The sequence below is a fragment of the Malurus melanocephalus genome, unplaced genomic scaffold (genome assembly GCF_030028575.1).
Source record: "Malurus melanocephalus ecotype Western Australia unplaced genomic scaffold, MMel_1.1 scaffold_44, whole genome shotgun sequence".
NCBI classification, from domain to species: Eukaryota; Metazoa; Chordata; class Aves; order Passeriformes; family Maluridae; genus Malurus; species Malurus melanocephalus.
In genome coordinates this window covers 2,237,731-2,261,631 of record NW_026623276.1, presented here as the reverse complement: position 1 = coordinate 2,261,631, position 23,901 = coordinate 2,237,731, and the positions used below count along the sequence as shown (strand labels likewise).

Genomic DNA, 23,901 nt, shown 5'->3' with positions numbered 1-23,901 from the left:
TGAAAACTATTAATTTTTTTTTAAAAAAAGGACATAGGAATGGAGTATTATGAAAACCCAAACAAACCTCAAAACACACCCATCCTGGAAATGTCTCCCATTCACAGATGGGTGAAGWATTACCAAGTATTTTCTTTTAACTCACCACAAGTCTTCCCAGAAGAACAACTGGAAAGACATTAGACATTATTTATTTTTCTTTTTAAAATATTGTTTTAGAAACCTCCCAGAAGGGAGAAAAATAAAATAAATTATTATAGTGCCACATCAGCACAACCACCAAGCTCAAAATGAAGAAGACTACAGTGGTCTAAGTATTCCTTTGACGTAMGATGCTTCTTAATTTCACAGTCAGCTGTTCTGCTTCCTTTTACAAAGACACTTCCACTTAATGTCTTCTAAGTCACCTTCAACACCCACTGGACATACACATATTCTTGGTAGCTCTTTTGCTTATTTTGGGGGTTTGTTTTGGTAATCTGGTTTCATGCATGGGAAAGTTCATTCTCTGCAGTAAATGAAAGGCTTTCATAAAGGGTCTTCTTTCCATTGGAGACACGATTAGAGGCCAATTGCTATTCAAACCAAGTGTAATAAAAAGGGCTTGTTGTGAGGAACACAGCTCTATTTCTTTTTATTAAAGCACGGAACTACTCACAGTAACCTTTTGCAAGACAACTGAGAATAAAAACAGCTTCACCATGCTGTATTTCACACAGCAGCTTGCCAAGAATACGAGTTTCTCAGGAGTCAGAGCTGCAGCAGAGGAGCAGATGTGGCTATTGCTGCAGAGGTGGGCCCCAGCCAGCCCCCTCCTGCCCTGTGGTCAGCACACACGGTGGTAACACGCTGGGCAAAGGGGCTCAAACTCATGCTGTGTCTTCATCTGCTCCTGGCCCACAGTCAAAGCTTGCTGAAGCAAGAGGGGAGCTTGTTTATGGGGTTTATGGGGTGCTGATCGCCCTCTGACAAGGGCAGGTGTTTCCTGCAGCTACCAAATTTCCCTCCAGCATCCCCTTGGTGGGCTCAGTACTGGGATGAGCTTTTTACCTTCTGCTGGACTACTCCAGATCTACCCCACACGGACAGGGGGAATAATGGACCAACTYAGAGCTACGGAAGGGACAGGAACCACCTCTGCTTTGCTCCTGCTACCTCTTAAAAAGTAAAAGCAGACTGTGGCATCACAAACCAGTGTCTCCACAGAGCCTGCAGCTTTRTGAACCTTGATGAACTYGAGCTGAGAACACCACACAAAGMACAGAGATCTTTCGCAGATGTGGCTTCATGTGCTGCTTTGGACCTTGCAGAAAGGATGGTTCTGATCTGAGACCAGCAGAGATGGAGCAAAGGAAGGCTGAATGACAGGTCTCTGAAAAATTATCTTTACTTTGGTTCTGTTTGATGAGGCAAGAAAAAGACAATGAAGACATGTTTACTCTTCCTCTTTCTCCTGCAGTATTTCAGCTGATTCAGACCCTCATGAATGCCAGACTCATGACTTCRAGCCCTCAAAATTTTCTCCTATTTTTAGCTAACCTTAATTAACTATTTGAACATCAGTATTAAAGCTGTCAATATTCTGGAAAGTTTTTTTCAGCTCCTTTGTAATTAGCAGAAGAAGGTGATGTTGGTTTGTTTTCCTCCCCTTAAAACTGAGCTATGTGCTGCTGTCTGCAAGGCACTGAAAAAAATTTTGTACAATGCTGAAATCTGCATATGGTCATTTTTAGAAATTTGAAGAAGTGGTTAAACATGTAGTATCATTAAACAAGAATAAACCTGTTTTCTTAAGGAGACCAGTTATTTTGTTTGAGGTAGCCAGAGGACTTGTGACTGGAGTCTTGGAACACAGCAAGCACAAGAGCCACTTCTCAGGTTTTTGGCTTTCCAGACCTCAGAAACAATATTTGGAACACAAATTTCCAGATGGAACCTACATGCAATCTAGTCCTACAGGTCTGTTTTTGAAGTTGTGCTGTTAGGTAGTCCTGCACACTGAGCCAAATCCAGTTTGGATGCATTCACACAAAGCACACAGGTTTAAATATAAACATCTGTGTATGCAAGCAGGAATGAGTAGTAATTTCTGGGGACAAGTGAATTTAGCTGGGCACAGAAGCTGTGCTGAAACCTTGACAGTGTGTGTTTGGATTAATCTGGCTTCAGACTGTGCAAAGTCTTAATTCAGGACAAGATCTCTCCCATTCCAAACGTGAGACTTACAGGTCAGGTTTAAAATGAAATCACAAGTTACTGGGGGCATTATATGCCAGATTTCCACCTGAAGCTTCTAGAGAAAAGGAAGAGGGAAGAAAAATATTCTCTGTCTCTGTTTATTATTTCTTGTAACCAGGCTATCCTTTATCATATGATGAAGCAGTAATATATGTAAGGAATTTTTTTAGTCAACATTTGTCCTACATATACAGATGGTCTGAAATTATACATTAACCCACTAACAAAACATAAAAGGCAAGCATTTYTTCTGCCACTGAGTACTACCAAGTRTAGGGTATATTGACCATAACAAGCCTGGCAATTGTTATTGACCATGCTCATTCCTGGACTAAGTCAAAATATAAAATTTGATGGKTTTTTTCATGTTCCCTGACCACAACCTTGATAACAAGCACACAGAAACGTTATGTAATGCAAATCAATAAGCATTTTCCAAATATTTAGTATTTCAGGTTTTGAAAAATAYGCAGCAAAGCCCTGTTAAGCAGACCCTTGTGCCCAGGTACCCTTAAAGGTAAACAGTTCTGCCCTGCATGTTCATGGCATTTTGAAACAGCTGCCCAAGAAGACACCAAGTCCTGCTGTGCTAGGCCTGACTGTTTGCACAACACTTTAAATACAAAATCTCCTTTCAAGCCTCAGCTGGGCTGACGAGAAGTGGATCCCTGCGTCTCGCGCTCCATCTACCACAGAAACTTCAGCTGCCTCMATTAAGAGTCACAACCCGAATCAAGAAAACACATTCACGTTTTATTTATTTAAGGCATCAATCTCTCTCTCTGGCTGAGTGGGTGGATTTTCCAGATGCATTCCTGACTGAGCTGAAAAGTATCTGCAGGACACAAACTTCTCCACACACCCATTGCGCAACCTCATCCATGCGGCTCCAGGCGCTGAGCAAGGCTCCTTCCCACTCTCTCCCAACCCCTCTCTGCTTTCCAGACTCAGCCCACTCCTTAACCCAGGCTGGAACGGGACAAATGGAAATTTCTTGGCTCTTGGCTGCTTCACCTAAGGTTTAKCCATATACAGAAGGCTAATTGAGACTGGGTAAAATTGTAATCCAAGCTTTATTTTTGTTAATCTTCTGTAGTGCAGCACAGTGGAGCTTGGATTGGTTTTGACTTAGCAAAGCAACACAGTTTCCTTGTCAGTGTTTGCAACAGGACAAAACAGCCTAAAATACCCCATTCTTCATTTGTCCTGTCCCTTATACTGTTCCCTCTCACAGGCTTCTTTAGGCTTTTACAGGCTTTCCCCAACTTTTATATAGGACATATTACAGAGATCTAGAGTTGACAACATKATCTGTGTAGCAACTCAAAATGATCAAGATTGTGATGCTCTTGCTCAGCATCAAGTTCTCACATGCAGCATTAGACTCTCCTGGCTATTGTAATTTTAAGGACAGGTGTCTTTAAAGAGGTAGACACTTTGGCTCCCTAAAAGTAGCTGAAATGATTCCTATCCTAAGTCCTGTACTTAGATTTCACATGGAAATCAATTTTCAGATGGGAAATTTTCTCTCTGAAAATGATCAAGGAATTTGTCAAGTACAACAGTGTGATGTTGCTGCATTCAGAGAGTTACTTTACCAGGACTCTGGCCAGGCTCAGAGCTGTTGAGTGGGTTGGTGGAGGACAGCAGAGACATTTAGCTTGGGATCTAGGTCCAGGTCCCAGATTCAGGGCTGGATGAAGCTGGTTAAGTTTCATTCCTTCCTTGCAGTGGCTGCCCTGTGGGCATGGGAAAACAGGCACTAACCATGCACAGAGCTACGGTACATCTTGAGGAAATTCCTAAGAAATAAAAAGAATCTAGGGTACCAAAGTAAGCAGCACGGCAGGTATGTATTTGATTTGTGTGTATTTTTAGGTTCATCCAACAAAATAGCCTCAAGAGAATACAGCACACCCTTCCTCATGGAAACACCAGTGTCCCTGTGTCACTTTCTGATTGGAAATCTTTATGAAGAAGGTACAGAAAAGCCACAGATCAAATGGACACATTTCAGTCCTTGCAAGCATAGGCATGCAGTAAAGAGTGGAGCATAGTAGCAGCTGGCTACAAATGCAGACTTGTACTTGGAATAATGCTTAAGAGGAGCTCAAGAGTAATGCTGGTGTATTCTACAATCCCACAGCAGTGCTGAGATAGTCCACTAACRGGTATTTTCAACTATTTTTCCTTCCATCTCATGATGGCTTTATATCCGATGTTTTAATTTCTGCCACATTTTTCCTGTTTTACTCCTTTGCATGCAAACATAATGGTACCAAGAGCTGAAAACACAGTGCTCAGTTTCCTTCCAAGACAGTAACTTCACAGGTAATTTTGTTATGAAATTGAACAGCCCAGAATGCAGCYGAGGTGTTCTGGCAGCAAGCTGATGTTACCAAACATCATTATTTGTCCAGCTAGTTTACAAGGAAATAAAAACAAAATCCCCAGGTGTCGCTCACAGTGAAGCCAATGTTTTTCATTCCATTCGTAAATACCACGTGCTGTTCAGCCCACACACCTATTTTATAGCTCTAATGAAAAAGAGAGAGCAAAATTCACACATCATGGTGACCACACTGCCTTTCAATTCACCCCGGTAAAAGACAGAGATTGATCCAACAGGTATTGCTCCGAGCAGGCGAATGCAATATATGAAGAAGCATGTCAAGAATTTTAATTGTACTAAATGGGAAAAACCCGTAACTAAGAGAAAATAGATTGCCTACATAACAACACACAGCTGGAATGACTTTAGTCCCCACRGCACTGCTAAGAGGCCTCTTTATGGGTTTGGATTAGAAGGAGAAGTGCCTTTAGCCAGGCACAGCAGGACAGGTTGGAGAGGGGCAGCCTCAAACACACAGACCYGAACGGCTCTTCCACAACCGAGTAAGTTAGCACAGGAAACACTGAAAACTTTTTGGATATTGCTRTTACTGCCTGATGGATTTCTCAGGGTGCACCAACTATTTTCCATTTTTATAAAGACTGGCAGTTTCCCATTTGTTGGTCRGATATTCCATTACATGTGCCATTACATTGCAAGAGGCAGAAGATACTGACAGAGGAGGGACACGTTGGCAGCATAGGGGCACCTTGACAGCTCCTGAGCACATTCCTCTGCCATGGCAATACTGCAGACATRTCTGCATTTMTTTATTTATTTATTGAGACTTCAGTTCCCTGCCAACTGCTCCAGTACTGGGAGTATTTACTGGAAAAGAAAAGAAAGGCAAAGAAACCATACTTAGGTGGTCCCTCCCCATGCAGCCAGCCCCTGATGCTGGGATTGAAGCCCCAACACAAACCCAGGACCCCTGAGGGTGCTGGATTCTCTCAGCTGCTCAGGGCTCACCCCAGGAGAGGGCAGGCTTAACCCCCGTCCACCTTACTGGCCATGGCAATTTAAAGGGTCACTCCAAATGAAATTTCTTGGCCTAAAATGAACAGCCACACRGGCACCTCCATTCAGTGGGGATTTCACATCCCAAGACCCACGCAGGCAAAATCCTCATCTGTCAAATATGGCCAGATCAGTGAACTGGAAAGCAACGTGCCTGACTTTCCCCTGGCTTTATGAGCATGAGTGACCCTGTGACTTTTTATTAAGCCATATGATTACACACTGCAGGCACACATGTGAAAGAATGCCCAGGGAGGTATGTGGTTGTGGCACCTGAAATCCCTCACTGGTCGTTTACAAACCATAAAGGAAAAGCTTCCTAAAGCTTAGAATTTTATTTTTCTTTTCATAGGGGCTTAAGGTTTGTGTGGCTACAGCACACCACCAGATTGATGCCAGATTTTTTTGGTGCTTGTTATCAGAGATGTGAACAATGGCCTGGATTTATCCAGGGACAAGGACTAAAATTGTTCCATCTGTGCAGTGTTAATGAGTAAATGCTATTMCTGAACTATCACAAAATTCTGAGCCATGAATTTTGCTTACTGTGATCATGTTTGAACAGTTATTTACAGACTCAAACTTCCCTGTATTTTTAAAACCCTTTTCTGAAAAAGCTTTGTCTCTTTAAGTTTTCATTTTTGCTGTAACTCATTCACAAGGCTTTTATCAGTTGTACAACTCCTATTGTATTTTATCAAAGGTGAAGAAATAATAYATAACTTTGACTGTATAAAATACTATAAACAATRCACRGTGAGAAAACAGCTAAATGGATCTAGTTCAGCCTCTCCCAAGTCACTTACCAGGGAAAAAAAAAATTACAAGTAAGTTTTTAAACCAGTTTTTTTCCCCCTCATCGTTTTTTTAGTATAGCAGATTTCATTATTGCACGGCAGGATGAAGTTGAAATTCATCCATTCCTAGTCCAGAAATTCCCAGACTTGATTCTTACACCTGGAATCATGCTCAGGAGATAAACAGTTGTAACTGCACAGAAATGACACAGTCATATCTTATATACCCTATAAAAGACACCTAAAGAAGTACCTTGAGAGGCCCCCAGGTAATTCTTCTCCCTCCTTCCCTGTCAGCTGTTGACCAAAGCGCTGTGGGGAAGGCTGGAGGAGCAGTGCCTTGGTGTGCTCTGGACCTCCCTGGGGACATGAGAGACTGTCCCCTACCAACAGCTCAGCAGGGAACAGGGGAGGTGAAGGTGAGGAGTATCCTGACCCTGATCTGGAGCATGGAGGTGACCAAGATGGGTGTCTCTAGGGAGAACAGGATTACAGTCCCCACTTGTGGCTGTGTTTGCCAAGGGCAGAGGGTAATTATCTCACACAAGCTGTTTAGTCTTCAGCTTATCACAGTGTMCTGGTCCTATCTTCAGATTCCTTGGGAAGCTTCTCTCCATCAGCAGGGCTTTCAGCTCATTTCTTTGAAGTCTGTTTTCTAAAATACTAGAAGTGTGCAACAGTTCAAAGACCATGTCCTCTGCTTTCAGCTATTCCATATTGTACTGTAGCTTCCAATTATGCAATTGGTAATATCATTTCATGTGACATTTCTACATGACTCTTTATTAAAGTGCAGATCTTAAGTTCTTAAATATTAACATCAAGAAACAAAATGAATTCTATATTTATTACCTCAGAATGCCATGAGTTAGGAAGATCAGATCTTCTACCTTGGAGTCCATTAGATTCCTTAAATCCCCTTGCCTGTGAAGATGCCTGGAGCCCGAATTTCAGAGGAAGCAGTCAAAACCTGCCAGAAAGAGATCTCATCCTTCTATCTACCATCTAGAAACTAGTCTGAGTTCTAATGCTTGAGATTTAGCATCTTGAAAGTGTATCAAAAGGAAATTTTACCCTTTCTTCATTCATTCTTTCCTGAAGTGAATTGAGCCTGGGATGCTGCAAACCAGTGACACTGATTGATGAAAAAGTAACATTAGTGGAAATTTGGTAGAGGAAAACCAGTGAGGCAGATAACTTTAAAACAGCCTGAGAAATTGCGTCGAAGATGAAGTAACTGGGATAAGAAAACTCGCTTCCTCACTTTTTCAGTGCAGCAATCTGGAGCCATTGCAGCTGAGCAACTTCTGGCAGCTTCCCTGCACATCTGCAGCATCCATTGAAAAGAAGTAAACAGCATCAGTGAGCTGGGAAGACTGTTTTCCTCATTCTCACYGACCCCCCTGCAGCAAATCTGTTCCAAGCTCAAAGGAGAAAAAATCTGAGGCGTACTTTCCTAGGAGTTGCCTGCATCTGTATTCATTATTCTTTAATATGTTAGTGTGTTATGCTTAGTATGTTTGGCTTAATTTGACCAATTCATGTTCTACTGACTGAAAAATATGGTAGCTTGATAAATTCTCAGAAAATAACTCACTTGAGAAGGAAGGACAGAATGATTCAGAAGAAGAGGAAGTGGTGCAAGACAGTACATATTCAGTACTCTTTTCAAAGWCTTCTTCCCCAAAATGAGAATTGTTGGAGAATGCCTCTCTCCTTCTCTYCTTCCCTCCTTCTGCTGATCTKTTCCTTCCTTGAACCAAACAGGCTCCAGCAGCAAGGCAGCTAATAATAAACTCCTCAGCTGAACTCTAGGAAAGCGGCTTGGTCAAGGTTTTGCCTGCCAAGTGCTGACCAACACGTGTTCCCAGCTGCCAGCAGTGACTGACTGCGAGTCATGTTTGYTACAAACCACTCATACTTCAGCCTTCTGCCCCTCAGAACACGTTTTGCTCCAAACCAGACCACCCAGTTCCCAAAGAGGGAGTCAAAGGTACTTGACTCATGGTCACCCTACCACGTCTCGTGTCCATGGAGTGTACAGGGACTTCTCCAGTCACAAAATATTCACACAACTGCTCTTGCACTATGACTCCTGAAAAAACCCACCCCACTGCTTGTTTTTATCCCTGTCCACACCAGCAGGCTGTACAGRAACAGCATTGGCATTTCTACAGTGCCAACCAGCAGACAAACAGAACTTCTTTCAAAATGACGTTTTATCAAGGTTTGTGTAATAAAACTTGGCTCTTGCCTTGGGATTCCCCCTTGTTGCCTTCTTTTACCAGCAAGGACACAGGGCCAAGAGGGAACACCAATTGAGACAGCAGGTGCAACATTTCCTGCTGGTCAGGCAGGAGCTTGATCTCTTYAGCTGCATTTTGGCCCCAAGAGCAGCCTCTGGTGCTTCCCTGGAAATGCTGACCCAGCTGTGCATTGAATTTGGAGCCTTTATAAGACGTGCAGGTCACCTTTCTGTCTGCAGGAGCCCAGTGCCAGGTGAGCAAGCAGCCAACACTGCTGAAGGCACGAGGCTCCCTCTCCCTCCAGAGGCTGCCTGGAAATGCAGAGCTGAGAACACACCAAGTCACGTTTCCAGAAGAAGGGGAAATACACCTTTTAGGGGACACAAAAGCACGGGTACCTCCAAACAGCATGCATATTGCAGCAGGGATATATGGAAAACAGGCTGGCCTAGCTCCCCCCTGAGCTGTCCCACGATGCYGGGAAAGAAGAGGAGGGTATGGGAGGAAGTTTGGGCTCCAAAATAGTATGGACAAAGAAGACTCCTTGGATTGGAACACTACTGAATTACACAGCTCTCACCACTGCCAATGGCTATGGCTTCAAGATCCCACTCCTCCTCTAGCCAAGGATCTTCTTCTGTACTGCAGATATTTGGGATACCTCCCTGACCACAACAACGTTGTGCTCCTGAGGCATAAGGCACTTATGGTTGGTTCCTAAGGGTGGAACTCCCCTGACTCCCTCTCTTGTGGTGAATCTCCTCCTACCAGAGCCAGGCTGCTCCTCTCTTCCCTCCACACTGCCCCACCAAGCACAACAGCACAAAGCATTTCTGGAAATGGTTTTGCCTTTCTAAGGGGAGAAATAACTCACCTCGGTAGCATCACAATACCCATGAGGAAGAGAGAAATGACAGCAACTGAGAATGCAAAAATCCCATCATGTCACAATAGCACACTTCCTATCAGAAGGATAATGGAGTACCCACTCCTCACTAAAATCTTCTGCAGTTCWCTGCAAGAGCATGCTGACCARGGATAGACAGRTAGAGGACAACACAGAGGGAAACTMTTTTTAGTGCAGATTGGAAACACAATATTTTYTACTCCTCTGGATGTGACAGAAATTAACAGTTAGCATTTCTGGCTATTTCTCAAGATTTGTTTTGCCTTTTGGCTATTCCAGGGCTTAATTCAGAACAACAACAATAACAAAAAAAGAGTAGGAAAAACCCTGTGTGTAGCCTTATGGAAGACTTTCCAAGCCACAGATGCTGGYTCTGTGGTTGGCTGATCTATCCAAAATAAAGCTCAACAGCAGGGAGCAGTGGAGTAGTTCAGGGGGTAGAAAAGGTCATGCGAATGTGATCCCCACCTCCCAAACTCCACATCTCCTTAYGCTGCCTCCTCCTGCTCCTTTTGGRATGGAGAATTGTTGAGTTATTTTTCATTTTTATTTTCAGCCTGCCTTTCCTATCCACTGGCCAGCTAGGGTCACTGAAAGTGACTCTTGTTGCAGCCACTTTTCCAGGAGAGACAAAAATGAGGTGAACTATTATTCTGATGCTTTATGGGTGAAAAGGCAGCAGCAGCTTTGATGATGAGCCCCTTTGGCTGCTCCAAGACAGAGCTGGCACTGTGGGAGCCTAGAGGCCACCATGTCACCTTCCCCTTGCCACAGGGACAGGCATCCTCCTGCCCTGGATGAAACTTCTGACTGCAGAGACTGAAATATTTTCCTGACAGAATATGATCACAAGAACCTTGAAAAGAGCGCCTTGAAGGCTGCTGACTCCTGTGCACAAGTGCGTGGCATTGCCCCCCTCACAGGAGAAGGCCATGTTGGGTGAATAAGCATTAAAAAAAGAGGAAAGTGGAAACAGGAAAGAAAAGTCACTGGCCTCATTTTAATAACTTTTRATATCAGAATGCATTCATACACTCTTCCTTTTCCTTTGAGAGGAGTGCATAGCTGATGTCCTAGCTCGGCTGGTGGTACAGTTTCTGCARGTCTCCAGGAGATGCCATGCAGCCACTCTGGGGGACACCTACAAACCCTGCTGCACATTGGTCTGTGGGCTGAAGCGATGCCCAGCAGGGCAGAGGACATGTAAGAGACAAGGACCCTGTTTTTCACAGCCRGCACATTAATTTCTCTTCAGGTGTGGGCTTCATATTCATAATGAAAGAACTATTTCAGAAGCCTTATGTTTGCCAAGAAAATGAGCCAAGCCTAAACATCACACCTTCCTCTGGGAAGGCACTGGACGTGGATGATGGGACTGTACCTGAGTGTTCGGATGCTGCCAGAAGGAAAGRTTTTCACAGCAAGTATTTGACTTACCCAAAGCACAATGCAAAAGCCACTGAAAGACTGCAGTCACTTACCAAACCTCTTGTAGCCGAAGGACTGCACCTCCTCCTCCTCTGCAAAGTCGTCTGGAGAAAGAAAGACAGCAGYAGGTTATTACTACTACAACAGGAAAAAGATGGGAAGCACTTTTTACAGGTGCATCTTCATGAATTAATGTAAATTTAAWTGGTTTATTAGGCATGCTACTGCTCTTCCTGTGTTGCTCATATCCCATCTCTGTCTCCAAGTGCAGAAGGCAGTCCAGAGCCCTGCCCCCAACCAGAATCCCCAGCAGAACTCCAGATTACAAACTGTGCAGGTTTATCAGGCAGCCATCCTGAGGCCTGCTTGGCCAGCTAAGCACAGAACAGTGCAGATATGTCTCTTATCACAATGACAACCACAAYTGTCACCAGTGTGCCACTTGGTCAGGCTTGCCCCGACCACAGGAGTCAGAGAGGATGGCTGTCCATCCATCCATCCACCACCTCCCATACATACTAGCTTGGCCTGGAAATGTCAGATYCAATAAAAAATGGGAAGCAGAACTGATAAACTCAAACAGATGAGAAAAACAAAAACCAAGATGGTGAATATTTTGAAGGGAATGRCTGAGGTCACTCGCTTTGTTCAGGTGGAGAAGAGGAGACTGAGGGGAGAAGACCTCATTGCAGTCTTCACCTTCCTCGTGAGGGGAAGTGGAGGGGCAGACATGGATCCCTTCTCTCTGGTGAGCAGTGATAGGACCYGAGATAATGGAAGTTGTGTAAGGTGGGGGCTAGGTTGGCTAGTGGGAAAATATTGGGCTCCTCAGGGAAGTGGTCACAGCACCAAGCCTCCTTGGGTTCAAGAAGTGTTAGGACAATGTTTGCAGGCCTGGGGCTGGCCTGTGCAGGGACAAGAGCTGGACTTGATGATCCCTGAGGGTCCCTTCCAACTCAGGATATTCTACATTCGATTCATGATTCCATCATGCCCTTTGTTCTCATCTTGCCCTTTGTTCTCATCTTTACAGTTAGCAAGCAGCAATGTGCTAATAATCACAAGTTTCTGAATTCACAAGCTGAATTTCATTCCACTTCCTTCCGACAGCAAAGGAAAAGGCTGGCATCAGCAAAAGAAATACACCCATGACTTTAAAAAAAATAAGGATATGTTTGTGTTCATGTGTTCAGCCTCTTTCCACCAAGACAATGCCACGTTCTGCTGAGTCAGGAAAGGAAGAAGCTCTGCTTTGTCACCAACCAGCCTCTGCACGACTGCAGGGAGGGCAGCACAGCCCAGCCTGCTTTCTCCTGCTTCTGCATTTCCCAGAGGGAACTTTTAATGACTGGTGGAGGAAAAGCAAGCTCAAAGCAGATAAACACATGTGATGGAGTGAAAAGTCTGTGTTTAGCTGGACATTTTTGCCCACAGACTGACTGCACATGTTTGGGTTGCTCTGCATCACCAAGCTGGGCTCACTGGTGTCACAGCTAGCTTGGGCCAGCACAGAGCCYTGGGGGGATAAATCCAAAGGTAAAGACACAGTCTGCATCCAGGCTCAACTAAGCCTGAACAGTTTGAGTGCATGTCTMCAGCAGGAAATCTGACTGCTTTCTCCTTCTGACCTGCAAGGTGCCATGCACAGAAGTCTGAAGGAGACTTTGCCTGAAGCAGCAGCGGTCCATGAAATGAATAATTTTGCAGAACATCACCCTTAACTCAGACAGCACTGTTGATTAAACAACTAAAAACATACTCCTCACCAGGTAAGACATTTTGCTTACTGCCAGCAGCACTCCTGTCCATATCTTAAGCCAGACCCCCCAATTCAGATGTGCATTTAAGAAGTGGAAGAGCCAGTGCATGCTCCTTAGGCAAAACAAACACATCCTGGTTTTGAAGGCAGAAAAAAAAACCTTTAAAAAAACGAAACCAAACAAACCCTCACAATTGTCCTGAATGTTATCTGAAGACAAGGCCCCCTGACTAAACATGACAAACACTAATAAACCATAAACAGTCAACCACCARCTTCTCATCAGTACCAGTGAGCTACTCAGGAAAAATCTTCCTCTCTTGCACAAAAGATAAAATGCTGCACWAAATAAGATAACAGTTCCAGAGCCCCTAGCTTCCTGCCCTCTCCTGCTATCAGGCTGCAACACAATCCCCTCCTTTGTTTCTCAGGAGTGTAACCTGGCTTATCCTTTCCATATCTGATGTACTCAGCAAGGCCACCTTTAAATCCTGCAGCTCCATCCCACATCACATTTCCAAGGTCTTCCTCCCAGGCTGACAGCCTCTTCCCTGGTTTTCAARCTTATACAACAGCATTGGCTTTTACACATTTAATCACATTTTTTTTTGTTTCTTTGGCTTTTTCAGTATTTGCAACCTATATATATATATATATATATTTATATATGTACATTTTATATATTTCTGTACACACATACTTTAAAATATAAAAAATGTATATATTTAAAAAACATAAATGTATATATGCTTTTCAATATCTGCAATGCTGCATGTTATTCCTGCTAGCGATGTTTGTTTTTTTTCTTAAGCTTTGAATTCTTTATTAATTCACCTTCTAATTTGGAAAAGCACTTGTGGCATTTGAAACAAAGATGTGGAGATGGGCAAGGACAGTTGTGTCAAGTGGCATCCAATCTCTCTGCTCACTAAAAACTCAAATATCACATAAAATGTTTTTCAGTCTCTATGAGTTGATCTTGCAAGGGGCAGTCAGTGTAATTTTAGGGAAAGTCTATGCAAATTATTTTACAGACAAAGCCCAGTGTTCTTTCAGTCACAACTACAACTTTGCTGAAATCATGTGCAAATATAATATTTTACARTATTAACTGTAATATTAACAAGTTTAAGGAAAATAAAKATGGAAGAAATTAAYAAAGCAAGCTTAGACTAAACATTCMGAAATTACAGCACTTTGGAAAARARATGGGTTGAAAGTYCTACCTCAGAAGAAGTCTGTGTTTGAAATACTTAAAATTGACAAAATTTTTAGTTGACAAATAAGCCTATAAATTTAAGTCCCAAGGCAAAGCCCTGSACCCAGTGTGCTCCTCCCATGCGTGTTGGGGAGTATTGTCCTCACTGGAGGCAGCAGAAACTTGACCTGTTCCAGTGCTGGAAATATTAAAATTTTGTCACAAGTTCTGCACACATTTCCAAGTTTCCTGGTATCTTCAAATTAGAAAAGGAGAACCTAAGTTTTTATTGAAAAGGTAACAGCTTTTCTAGTGAAAACCAAGAAAATGTGATCTGTTATGAATTACAGAGGTTAAGAAAATATACAAGCAGAAAGCAAATACTAAGAACACCTCCAGCACATTTTAATGACTTTTGCTTTTAAAGGCAGCACTGGAAATCGGTGTGGCAGAAATTCATGAGCTTTGAGCAGCAGTGGCTGATCTCAGAAATGGAAATTCTGTGTTTTCTCATYAAGGGTGCCCATACTTGAGTGAGATTGCAACTGGTATAGGAGAGGTTTGTTTGACATTGTGAAAGCCTTAAGTTAGAAATATTTTTCTTTATTTTAAATCCAGTCCTTCTCAGTTACAAAGAGGACTGAAATGAATGCATTATTTCTGTTCCATACGCACACATTTACATGCAGGCAAGGCTTATTTTCACAGGTGAAAAATATGAAGGGCAAAACACCTCCTTGAAGTACAGAATGAAGCAGAATTTGTTGTCATGTCCTGGTCACAAGAATTAACTCTTTAGTACTRGGAAAACCAGATCTAACTTTGTTATAAGATGCTCGACTGAGCTCTCAGCTGTGAGCCAAAAGATAGGGAATCCAGAATAAGAAATATGAAGGAACATGAAAAGCTGGTTTCTTATTCCACTGACTCCTACAGAACTCTGGCAGCAGGAAGAGCCACAAAAAGGGCGAACTTTGGGGAGAACACAAACATAGGTGAGAAACCAGTTGTATTTAACAACTGGATGCTATAACAGGTTGTCATGGGGAACTTACAGCAAACCACTACAAATCATTGCCTCACTGTAGCTGAGCAGCAAGACATCAGATATTTTAGGGAGTCTGTGCAAAGCAAGAGTTCTGGTCCAAAAAAAAAAAAAAGAAAAAAGCTTTGAGATATTTTGGCAATATCCATGCTCCATTGAGTACCAAAGCCAAACTCCACTTGCCTTCCAGTTATAAGCTTTTACTGAAACACGTCTCGTAAATACAGTTGTAGAGTTAAATAAGTTASAGTACAATGCTTCAAGGGAGTGGGAATTATAAAAAGGCAGTTCAGCTGGGGATTAATGCAGCGAACAGAGGGAATTAATTTAATCTAAAACAAATTAGACTCTCATTTGATTAATTTGCTAGAGGCAAAGCAAATCTGTGGAGTAGAACTGTTTAATTTCTCGTTCTTGTTCTTAAATCTTAAATAAATTAATCATGGATCACTTATGAGTCACTCTGAGGTCAAGTAAGAAAGAGCTGGCCTGGAGCCAAAATGGATGCTAAATCTGCCCCTGAGACAATACAGGGCATAAAACCACAGCACCAGCTCTGAGGAGCCTTTGGTGCAAGGTGATTTCAGGGAAGTTGTTTCCATTTTAGCCCCTTCCTTTCACGGGTGTCATTKCTGGCATATGGAAGGTGTTACAGAAACCCACTAATGTACGTGTCCAGCTGTCTCCTCTTAACAGTACACCCTGCTCAGCCATTTAAACCTAATTAACTAACGAAGCAAACAAGCCCTCAGAACCATTAGAGATGCTGGGTCATATGGTGGCTGCAGACACGTGGTATCCAATAATTTCTAGAACACTTGTGCGCTGAAAACACGAATACAAAGTCCTTGTTTAAAGACTTAGTTTGAAGCTCTAAATAAAGAAAATGCACAAGTATTCTACATTGCATTTCAAAGTCTGGGAAACTCTATTCCAGGAGAGAATGAGGCATCTGAGCTGAAAATTGTCATGCCAAGTTTCAACTCAGATTTTGGAAGTTCCTTTTCAGTCCCCCCTGAAAACTTGAACTATTAGAACTTACCCCTAAGTACCAGACTGGGAATGCAGACTGTAAGATTAATTTGTAATAAAAATGACATCCAGTGTAAGAGTTTCCTTTAAAATAAACCTCTCTCTCAAAGGGCTTTAATGGTTAGAGCCCTGCCTTTCCTACTGGCTTAATAGGAACTATAGAGCTATACCCCAGGGCAACTCTGGAAAAATCATTCTAAAATTATCAAGGAGAGATTTTTACTTGTACCATTTGGAAAGAAGCYGTGCCCATTAGTTGAAAATCACAAYAGTCCTCTCTTTAACCCATGAATCAGCATGAAGAACTCTGTTCAGAACTTCTGTAACAAGTGAATCTCTTTCATGAGAGACTGCTTGCAGTGTCAAAAAAAAAGCTACTTCTGTCCTCTCTCTCCATCTCAGCACTTTCACTGAAAGGCAAAACTCATCCACTTGTCAGGTTTCTGTAACATTTACAACTGTTCAGACAAACRAGAACATTGACACCAATATCTTTCTTATATCACATTTCAAAAGCTTTTTGAGCTGCCACCAGATTTATATGCATTTCTGCTCACTRCTAACTGGGTCTACATTCAAACTGCTGACCTAGAGGTGAAATGGAGCCAGCAGAAGCACAGCAAGCAGCTGTGGCCTTCAGATGTTGATGACTTCATCAKTCTAATTGGTTTCCAATGGTTTTCATAGCTTTTATTCTGGACAGTCTCCTGGTTGTGCTAATGGGCTGCTCATTCCCCTCTCTATTCACAGATGCTTTATTTCACTTGTCCTCTTCTGCCTTTCTCCACTACTTTTTCCTTATTACAGGCCCTTTTCATAGTCAAGTCTCTCTCTCTGCCTCCATTTTGACAAGCCCTCCTTCATAAAATCCTACCCCACACTGAAAACACTTCCTGATTGAGAGGATCCCAAGCTGAAATGTCACACAAACAGTCACTGCTGTTGGCTGAGTGTGTTGTGCCCATATAATCCACCCCTTCCTTTGTCCAACTTGCCATGCTGCAACCTCCTTTTTTTACACAGATTCTGCACTTGCAGAGTACCTGGTCTTTAGGGCAGCCAAGGCAGAAGTTCAGCTGAAGCAGTCCTGAAAGAGAGCCCACTTCCCTGCATCCCAAAGCATCCTTTGGGATGTTGTTTGAGCTTGGATTCTGGCAACAAAACCAAGGTTTTTCCTCAACTCTGTCCTTCAGACTGCTGAGCTGGGAATTTATCTACTTATCTGAGTGACTGACAGAGGAAATGTTCAGAGAACCTCCCCTGGTACTGTCCTATGACTTGGAYGGTGTCTCTCATAACCTAACATGCATAATACAAACAAAACCAAGAATCATGACAAATGGGTGCATTTTAATATCTTGGTCTTCATCTACTCCCCCATTGATGTGCCCAAAAAATACAAGCACTGACTGGCATTAAGAACACACAAAAAAAGACAGAAGATTGTGAAATTCAGAGGTATAATAACAATCACTCTAGTTTTGTGTTTTARGCACAAGATGAAGCCAGTAAATAGGGGGTTTTGAACAAAATTTGTTAGCCTGTAAGTGCCAYACAGGATCATTACCATACTGGGGTCAGCAGCAGCTGCATGGTGCAGAGGATCAACCTCARAAGTTAAAAGTTTAAATCATATCGTATTTCAGAATAATGATTTAAGAGCAAACAGATCTGTTCTCATTAGTGCRCTGAAAAATCGTGCCTCCCTGTCTGTGTGTCAGAGGAGGCAATTAACAGCAGTATTAAAATGGCACACACATTCCTAACAACACATGTCTCTATTACCTCCCATAACTCACTCACTTTGTTCCCCAGTGATGTCCCACTCTGCACCTCAAATTTATGCACCAAAAGGGATTGCAGTTGTAGGTGCAAGCGGTCAAACTCCAAAGACAATTCATCTTAGGTTGCTCCCTCACTTGCAGAGACCACACTGACATTATGAGGAGGATCAGGTTCACTTTCCATGCCTTGTAAAAAGAGTCTTTCTTTTGCTCTCCAAGGGGGAGGGCTGGAAGGAGAGATTCTCTGTTCTGACACACAGAACCTCAGGATAAGGAACGTTTTGTGAAGCTGAAGATAACTGGGCACACATCCTTTGCAGTACTGAGCTGCTTTCATCCTTGACATTTCTCCCAGCTCTCTTTATTTTACTCTGTTTTATCTCTGCAAGGCTTGATCAGCTCTATCTCTCTGCAAGATTACCTTTCTCTCCTTATCCTAGCAGGCAGAAGTGTCAACCTCTGGGCACAACGGTCTTTCAGTGTGGATCTAAGTAAACTGTGTAGTGGTTGTGATAAAAAAGGCTCTGTTCAGCCCTCAGCTGTAGCAAAATCAGTTTAAAATGAACTTATGTTATCCAAAGGAGGAGAAGAAAGAGCCACAGGAGATTTTGAACAACTCCCTTCTTCACAGGGATGGGTTTACCCACGCTATTCTTAGTCCTATGTGGCCAGGGAAAGTAGAACTGAAGCAATGACGAACAATTACAAGTTATTACTCAAAACACTCCTGTCATAAATGGCTTATATGCTAACTCTGCTCAACATCCGTTGCAGTTGCATAGTAATATTTCTATCTGTGCAATAACATATTTCTCTTGTAATTTCATAGCTCTGTTTTCCTCAATACTGTTAATAACAACATCCATTGACACAAGCTTCCATCTTTCTCATCCATACGTTTAAAATCCTCTGTGCTACCAACCAATTCAGGACACACACTGCCTGTATAGTAGCGTTGCTCAGGATTTGTTCTGTGTTTTATCACACATTTATTATAACTGCTCATGCCTTTGAACTTCTGCTGCAGGGTCCTGTGACATGTCCAACACACACYGCTCAGACCTCCTGCATATGTTTCRCGTTTATGTCACTATATTCATATAAGCTCTGCTATAACTGGACTAAGGAAAGGTTACTGGATCACTCCGCTTCTAATCCTTGTTTTTCAGATGCTTTCCGGCTTCTGCAAAATGCTCTGGACTGGATTTTTAAAAAAATCTTGGTTTGAAGCTTCTAACCAGGAAAGACCTATTTGCAGATGACTGTTCACTTGATTTTGTGCACACGAAGGACAGAGAGAGAGAGAGAGAGAAAGACAGACTTTTCTCCAGTTTTACAAAATCATAATTTTTATTCCTTTATTCTTAAAAATTAGCAGTGGCATTAAAACAGAGAGAAACACAAAACCTGTCAAGAAGGTAAACATCATATAAATAGATTATTTAAGACTTTTCAAGGTAGTCAAGAACAAACAACTGAACTTGCATGCACAGTCAGCTTTTGCAAATGTAGGCATTGCTTGCAGAATACGTCCAGGTTCCAAGTCTCACAGAAGGGACAATTTTAGCAGTACAGGCTGCTGTGATAATTAATTGTCTGATAAAGTATTCACTGTGTAAGGCAAACTTGGGGCAAACTGAACTGGCATATCCTGTGAAAGCTGAGTGTACTCTTATCTACTGAGAACTGTGCACAAAGCACAGGGGTCGATGCTAAGAAAGGCGGGCGGTCAGGCCAGGCTGCCCCTGATCCACTGCAGGCTCCACTGGTTCCAGTGGAACACAACCAAAGACAAAACTGTTCCTCCCTGTTCTTCTCTTTTTATCAAATGAGAGGAACGGCACAAAACAGGATATCTGGTCCCATTCCAGCTCTCCAGCACATTCCAAGCACAGATCCCAGATGATTTCTCCTCCAGCACCATTGCAATACAAGTGGTACATAGCAAGATGCTTATGCTGGCAGATAGGGAGGAAGAGGAGGAGGAGGAGGTGRAGGAGGCAGAGGAGTGGTGGAAAGAAGCAGTTAAGCTACTTTGAGCATCATAATTAMGAGCTTCTCTGTCATCCTGGAGCAACAGTCCCAAAACGACCTCTGTGACTTTGTCATTGCCTGATTTTGGGCATTAGTATTAAAGGTTATCCAAACAGTATCCATATTTCAGAGGAAAATACTTATCACCAGAACTGCCATGACAGTAGTGATTACAGATAGAACTGAAAGCAGTAACTACAAAATACATAGCAGATGTATTTTGGGAAGAAGCTCTCAGTTTTAACGATGCTTGTCCCTGTCTTAAATTAAGGCCAATGTTTTCGAACATGTGGTGGTGTTTGACTATGAGGAAGCTGTTTTCATTTGTTTCCCAGGCAACGAGTACTCCTTCATACCCTAATAAATAACTACAACTTAGAAGTATCATTWGATAAAGATAAATCTGACCTTAAAGCAGTCAAATCCCTATATAAATCACATGAATTATAACTAAAAATATCACGAAGTTTGTGAGCTCAGTGTAGTTTGCTGGAAATAAAACTGCCARCATATTGAACACAAACTTCAATTTGTTTTACTGATTTAAAACATAACACATTACAAATACCAGCAATGAGAAATATAATTTATTCCTTACAGATATTTAGTGATGTAATTATTCAGATATTCCTCCATTCTCCAGAGAGGGTAGATACAGAGCCAGCTGCAATCAACAGATCTTTTTGTTTTTRTTGAGAAAAATGTGTAACTATACCAAGTTCTACAGTTCTACGATTATCACTACTATCATATTTAAGGAGAAAATATGAAAAGCCAAGTCTGTACCCAGAAAAGGAAATCACCAAGCCAAAATTTGGTTTGGCTCTCTGACTTCCCTAACACTGGCAAAGGCACTTGGTGTAATGATTTGTTTGATGCTTTTCTTTTGCTGTTAGCACAGTCATTTAAGTGTTCTTCTTTGCAAGTTTTATTACTGATTTCTGTAGCTCTCTGGGGGAAGGAARTAAGATGGCTGTGATCACCCTTAGGGAAACCAAATGGTAAGGACTAGCACTCCCTCTTGATGGAGTGTRGGGCACCAGCAAGTGCTCCCAGGAGCAGGAATTACATCTTCCTTTTGAATGCCACTTCCCTGCTTTGCAAAGAGCAGTGGAGGCAGAATGGAAGGAGATGCCAAGTCACATCATGTGTTATTCCCATCCTTGGTCCTTTGCATCCACCTCTCCCCAAAACCCCAAAGAATGGAGTGTAAGGCTTTCAGTGATAACAGGCACAGATCGCCATTGTTTGATTTGTTTCTGCCCTTACATTTATGCTGATTATGACAAGCTGTTGCCAAATTTTTTGGCATGAGCAGCCTATAAAAAAGAACATTGTAAATACATTATTTTTAATATGTTGCATGGCCCTGGAGAGACACCATGCCACAGTGTCAAAAGTAACTTAAATAGTGTGTGTGGGCTTGCAAAATAAATGGCCCCCAAAAACTTTCTTTCCCTTCAGGCAGCTACTCTTGCAAGTGAATAAATCATCACATCATTTGGTGTCCTAGACTCTGGAAACACAGTGTMACTATCACGATGTTTGCTGGCCTCCTAGCATCTGGAATAAAACTCTGCAATCCAAGAACAGGCACAGTGGTGCCCAAAAGCAACTTTCGTATATGTATGTCTTTTCCTTAAGCTTATTTTTTCCTCTGAAGAAAAACTGGATTCAACTCTCACAAACTCCCAACTAAGTCCTAAACTTTCCATAATGTCCTTTGATGTTTTCATTGTAAGTATTCCCCAGTGTGCAAAGCCTCTGCCTTTTGCTGTAAGGCTATCAATTTTCATAAACAGAAGTCTTTCTCGCACACTCCCCCCTCCACATACATTTTTACTAGGTTACAGTGTAGCAATGTGGCAATCTGCTTCTTTATTTCATTTTCAAGTATGTAATACCTCTCAGTCACAACTTTATAGGATGGGATCAACTGGTACAAGTGGCATGTTTCATCCATTAAAAAAAAAAAATAAAAAAAAAGAGAAGGAAGGAAGGAAAGGAGAGAGAAAGGAAAAGAAACAAAGTTTCAGTTTGAACAGATGCAAAGTCAAGACCAAAAATTTTCCAGTCAGTGGATGTAGAGGAGAAATACGCCAAATACATTTCACAAGCCAGTTAAGCCTCTACTGGCACCTAATCACTGCCAGATGTTTAGAAGCAACACCAAGAACATCGCAAAACGCTGGCAAAAAGTAAATAAATAAACCAGGGAGAAATGTAAGTCTTCTCGGGGCACCGGCGAGGAGGAAGATAAAAGTTGGGTGCCGCGAGAAAACGCGCTGGGGAGAGCGCACACGCCGGGACACACTCACTCTCACAGGGACAGCCCGCTGCCGGACCGGGACTGACCGACACACGGCGACCCGCGGCGGCGGAGCAGAGCCCGCACRGAGCAGGGGCACGGTGAGAGCCCCRMTCTGCCTCTCCCGGCACCGGCTGCCGTGCCCTGCCCGTGCCCTGCCCGCCACCTGCCCGCACGGTGTCCGGCCAGCGCCGGGCTGGGTCTGGCTTATTCCGCGGGCACCCTCCCTGTCCGCAATGTCCCCTTGCTGAAGGCTGTCCGCATGCCCGCACCCTGCCCGCCGCTTGCCCCGTGCCCTCACACACTGTCCCCTCACACTGTCCCCGCACACTGTCCCCGCACGCTGTTCCCGCACACTGTCCCCGCACACTGTCCCCTCACACTGTCCCCGCACGCTGTCCCCTCACACTGTCCCGCACACTGTCCCAGCACATTGCTCCCGCACGCTGCTCCCGCACACTGCTCCCGGATACTGTCCCCGCCCTGTCCCCGCACACTGTCCCCGCACGCTGTCCCCTCACACTGTTCCCGCACACTGTCCGAGCACACTGTCCCCGCACACTGTCCCCGCACACTGTCCCCGCACACTGTCCGAGCACACTGTCCCCGCACACTGTCCCCGCACACTGTCCGAGCACACTGTCCCCGGACACTGTCCCCGCACGCTGCCGATGCCACGCTGCCCTGCCCTGTCCCTGCCCTGTCCCGCCGGTGCCCGGTGCCCGCGGCGCACGTGTGCGGGTTGGCGGAGCGGGCTCCCCGCTGCCGTCCGTACCTTTCATCTTGGCGCCGGGGCGGCTCGCATAGGACGGACGGGGCGCGGCGGGGCTGCCGCCGGGAGCGGGGGGCGGCGGAGCGCTCCTGCCTACTGCCGGGCCATGCCCCCGCCGCGGGCCCTGCTGCGCAGCCCCGGCCGCTGCCGCTCGCCCTCGCTGCTCGGCCGCCGGCGGCACCCAGCTCTCGCCGCCAGCCCCGCGGAGCCCGGCCCGGCCCCGCGGAGCCGCGGTTCGGCCCCGCCTCCCTCCCTCCGCCCCGGGGAAGGGGCCGCGGCCGGGGCTGGGCGCTGGGGGCGGGCTCGGGGTCCCGCCGGCTGATGGGGCCGGGGGTGTCGCACCCCGTCCCGCGGCGTCCCGCAGGACCGTGTGGTTCCCGGGTGGCGGGGCCGTGGGCAGCAGGGGCTGTCCGTGGGGAGCAGCCCGGGACGGGACTCACAGGGCACCCGTCASTAACTGGGGAGGCTCGAGTGGGACGTGGTGTTCCCGGCAGGAAAACGGCCCTGTCCCTGAATTCCCCGCTCCTGTGCAGGCACTCGGGGGTTTCCTCGTGAGTGTGACCTCTCCGGACTCCCCACTACACCGTGTCTCACACATGACACGCCGTCCGAGCGATCCTGGACCCATGGGTTCATAGCYGTGGGCTGGGAAGAGGCTGCAGGATGTGCCAGGTTCACCCTGGTGCTGGATGAAGGGCCACGAGTGTTCCTGTTGGATTCAATGGGGCTGCGTGCACTACAGTCACTGGAGAGTGTGTGTAAATATTTGTGGGATTACRGATATACAAGCCAGTCATCTTTTATTTTTCTAGTTCTGGATGTTGCCAGGAATAGGGGATTGTTTCCAGGCTCCTGTTTTCATGAAAGGCGTGCTTTGATTTTCTGCAAAGCTACAAATTTTTAGGCAGTTGAAGATGATGATAAGTGTTTATGATTCAGCTTCG

General features: G+C 44.2%; 1 protein-coding gene across 1 annotated transcript in view; it reads right to left on the bottom strand.

The window, feature by feature from the left end:
• The window catches only part of COLEC12 (collectin subfamily member 12), a 94,853-nt gene extending 71,617 nt beyond the window's left edge, over positions 1–23,236 (bottom strand). Inside the window, exons 1-2 of the mRNA XM_057364918.1 lie at positions 22,961–23,236; positions 11,079–11,129 (exon numbers count right to left, since the gene is read on the bottom strand). Coding sequence (XP_057220901.1) covers positions 11,079–11,129; positions 22,961–22,967 — 58 coding nt within the window. The 5' untranslated portion in view covers positions 22,968–23,236. The remainder of the gene's footprint in view (positions 1–11,078; positions 11,130–22,960) is intronic.
• Between the last annotated feature and the right edge of the window lie 665 nt (positions 23,237–23,901).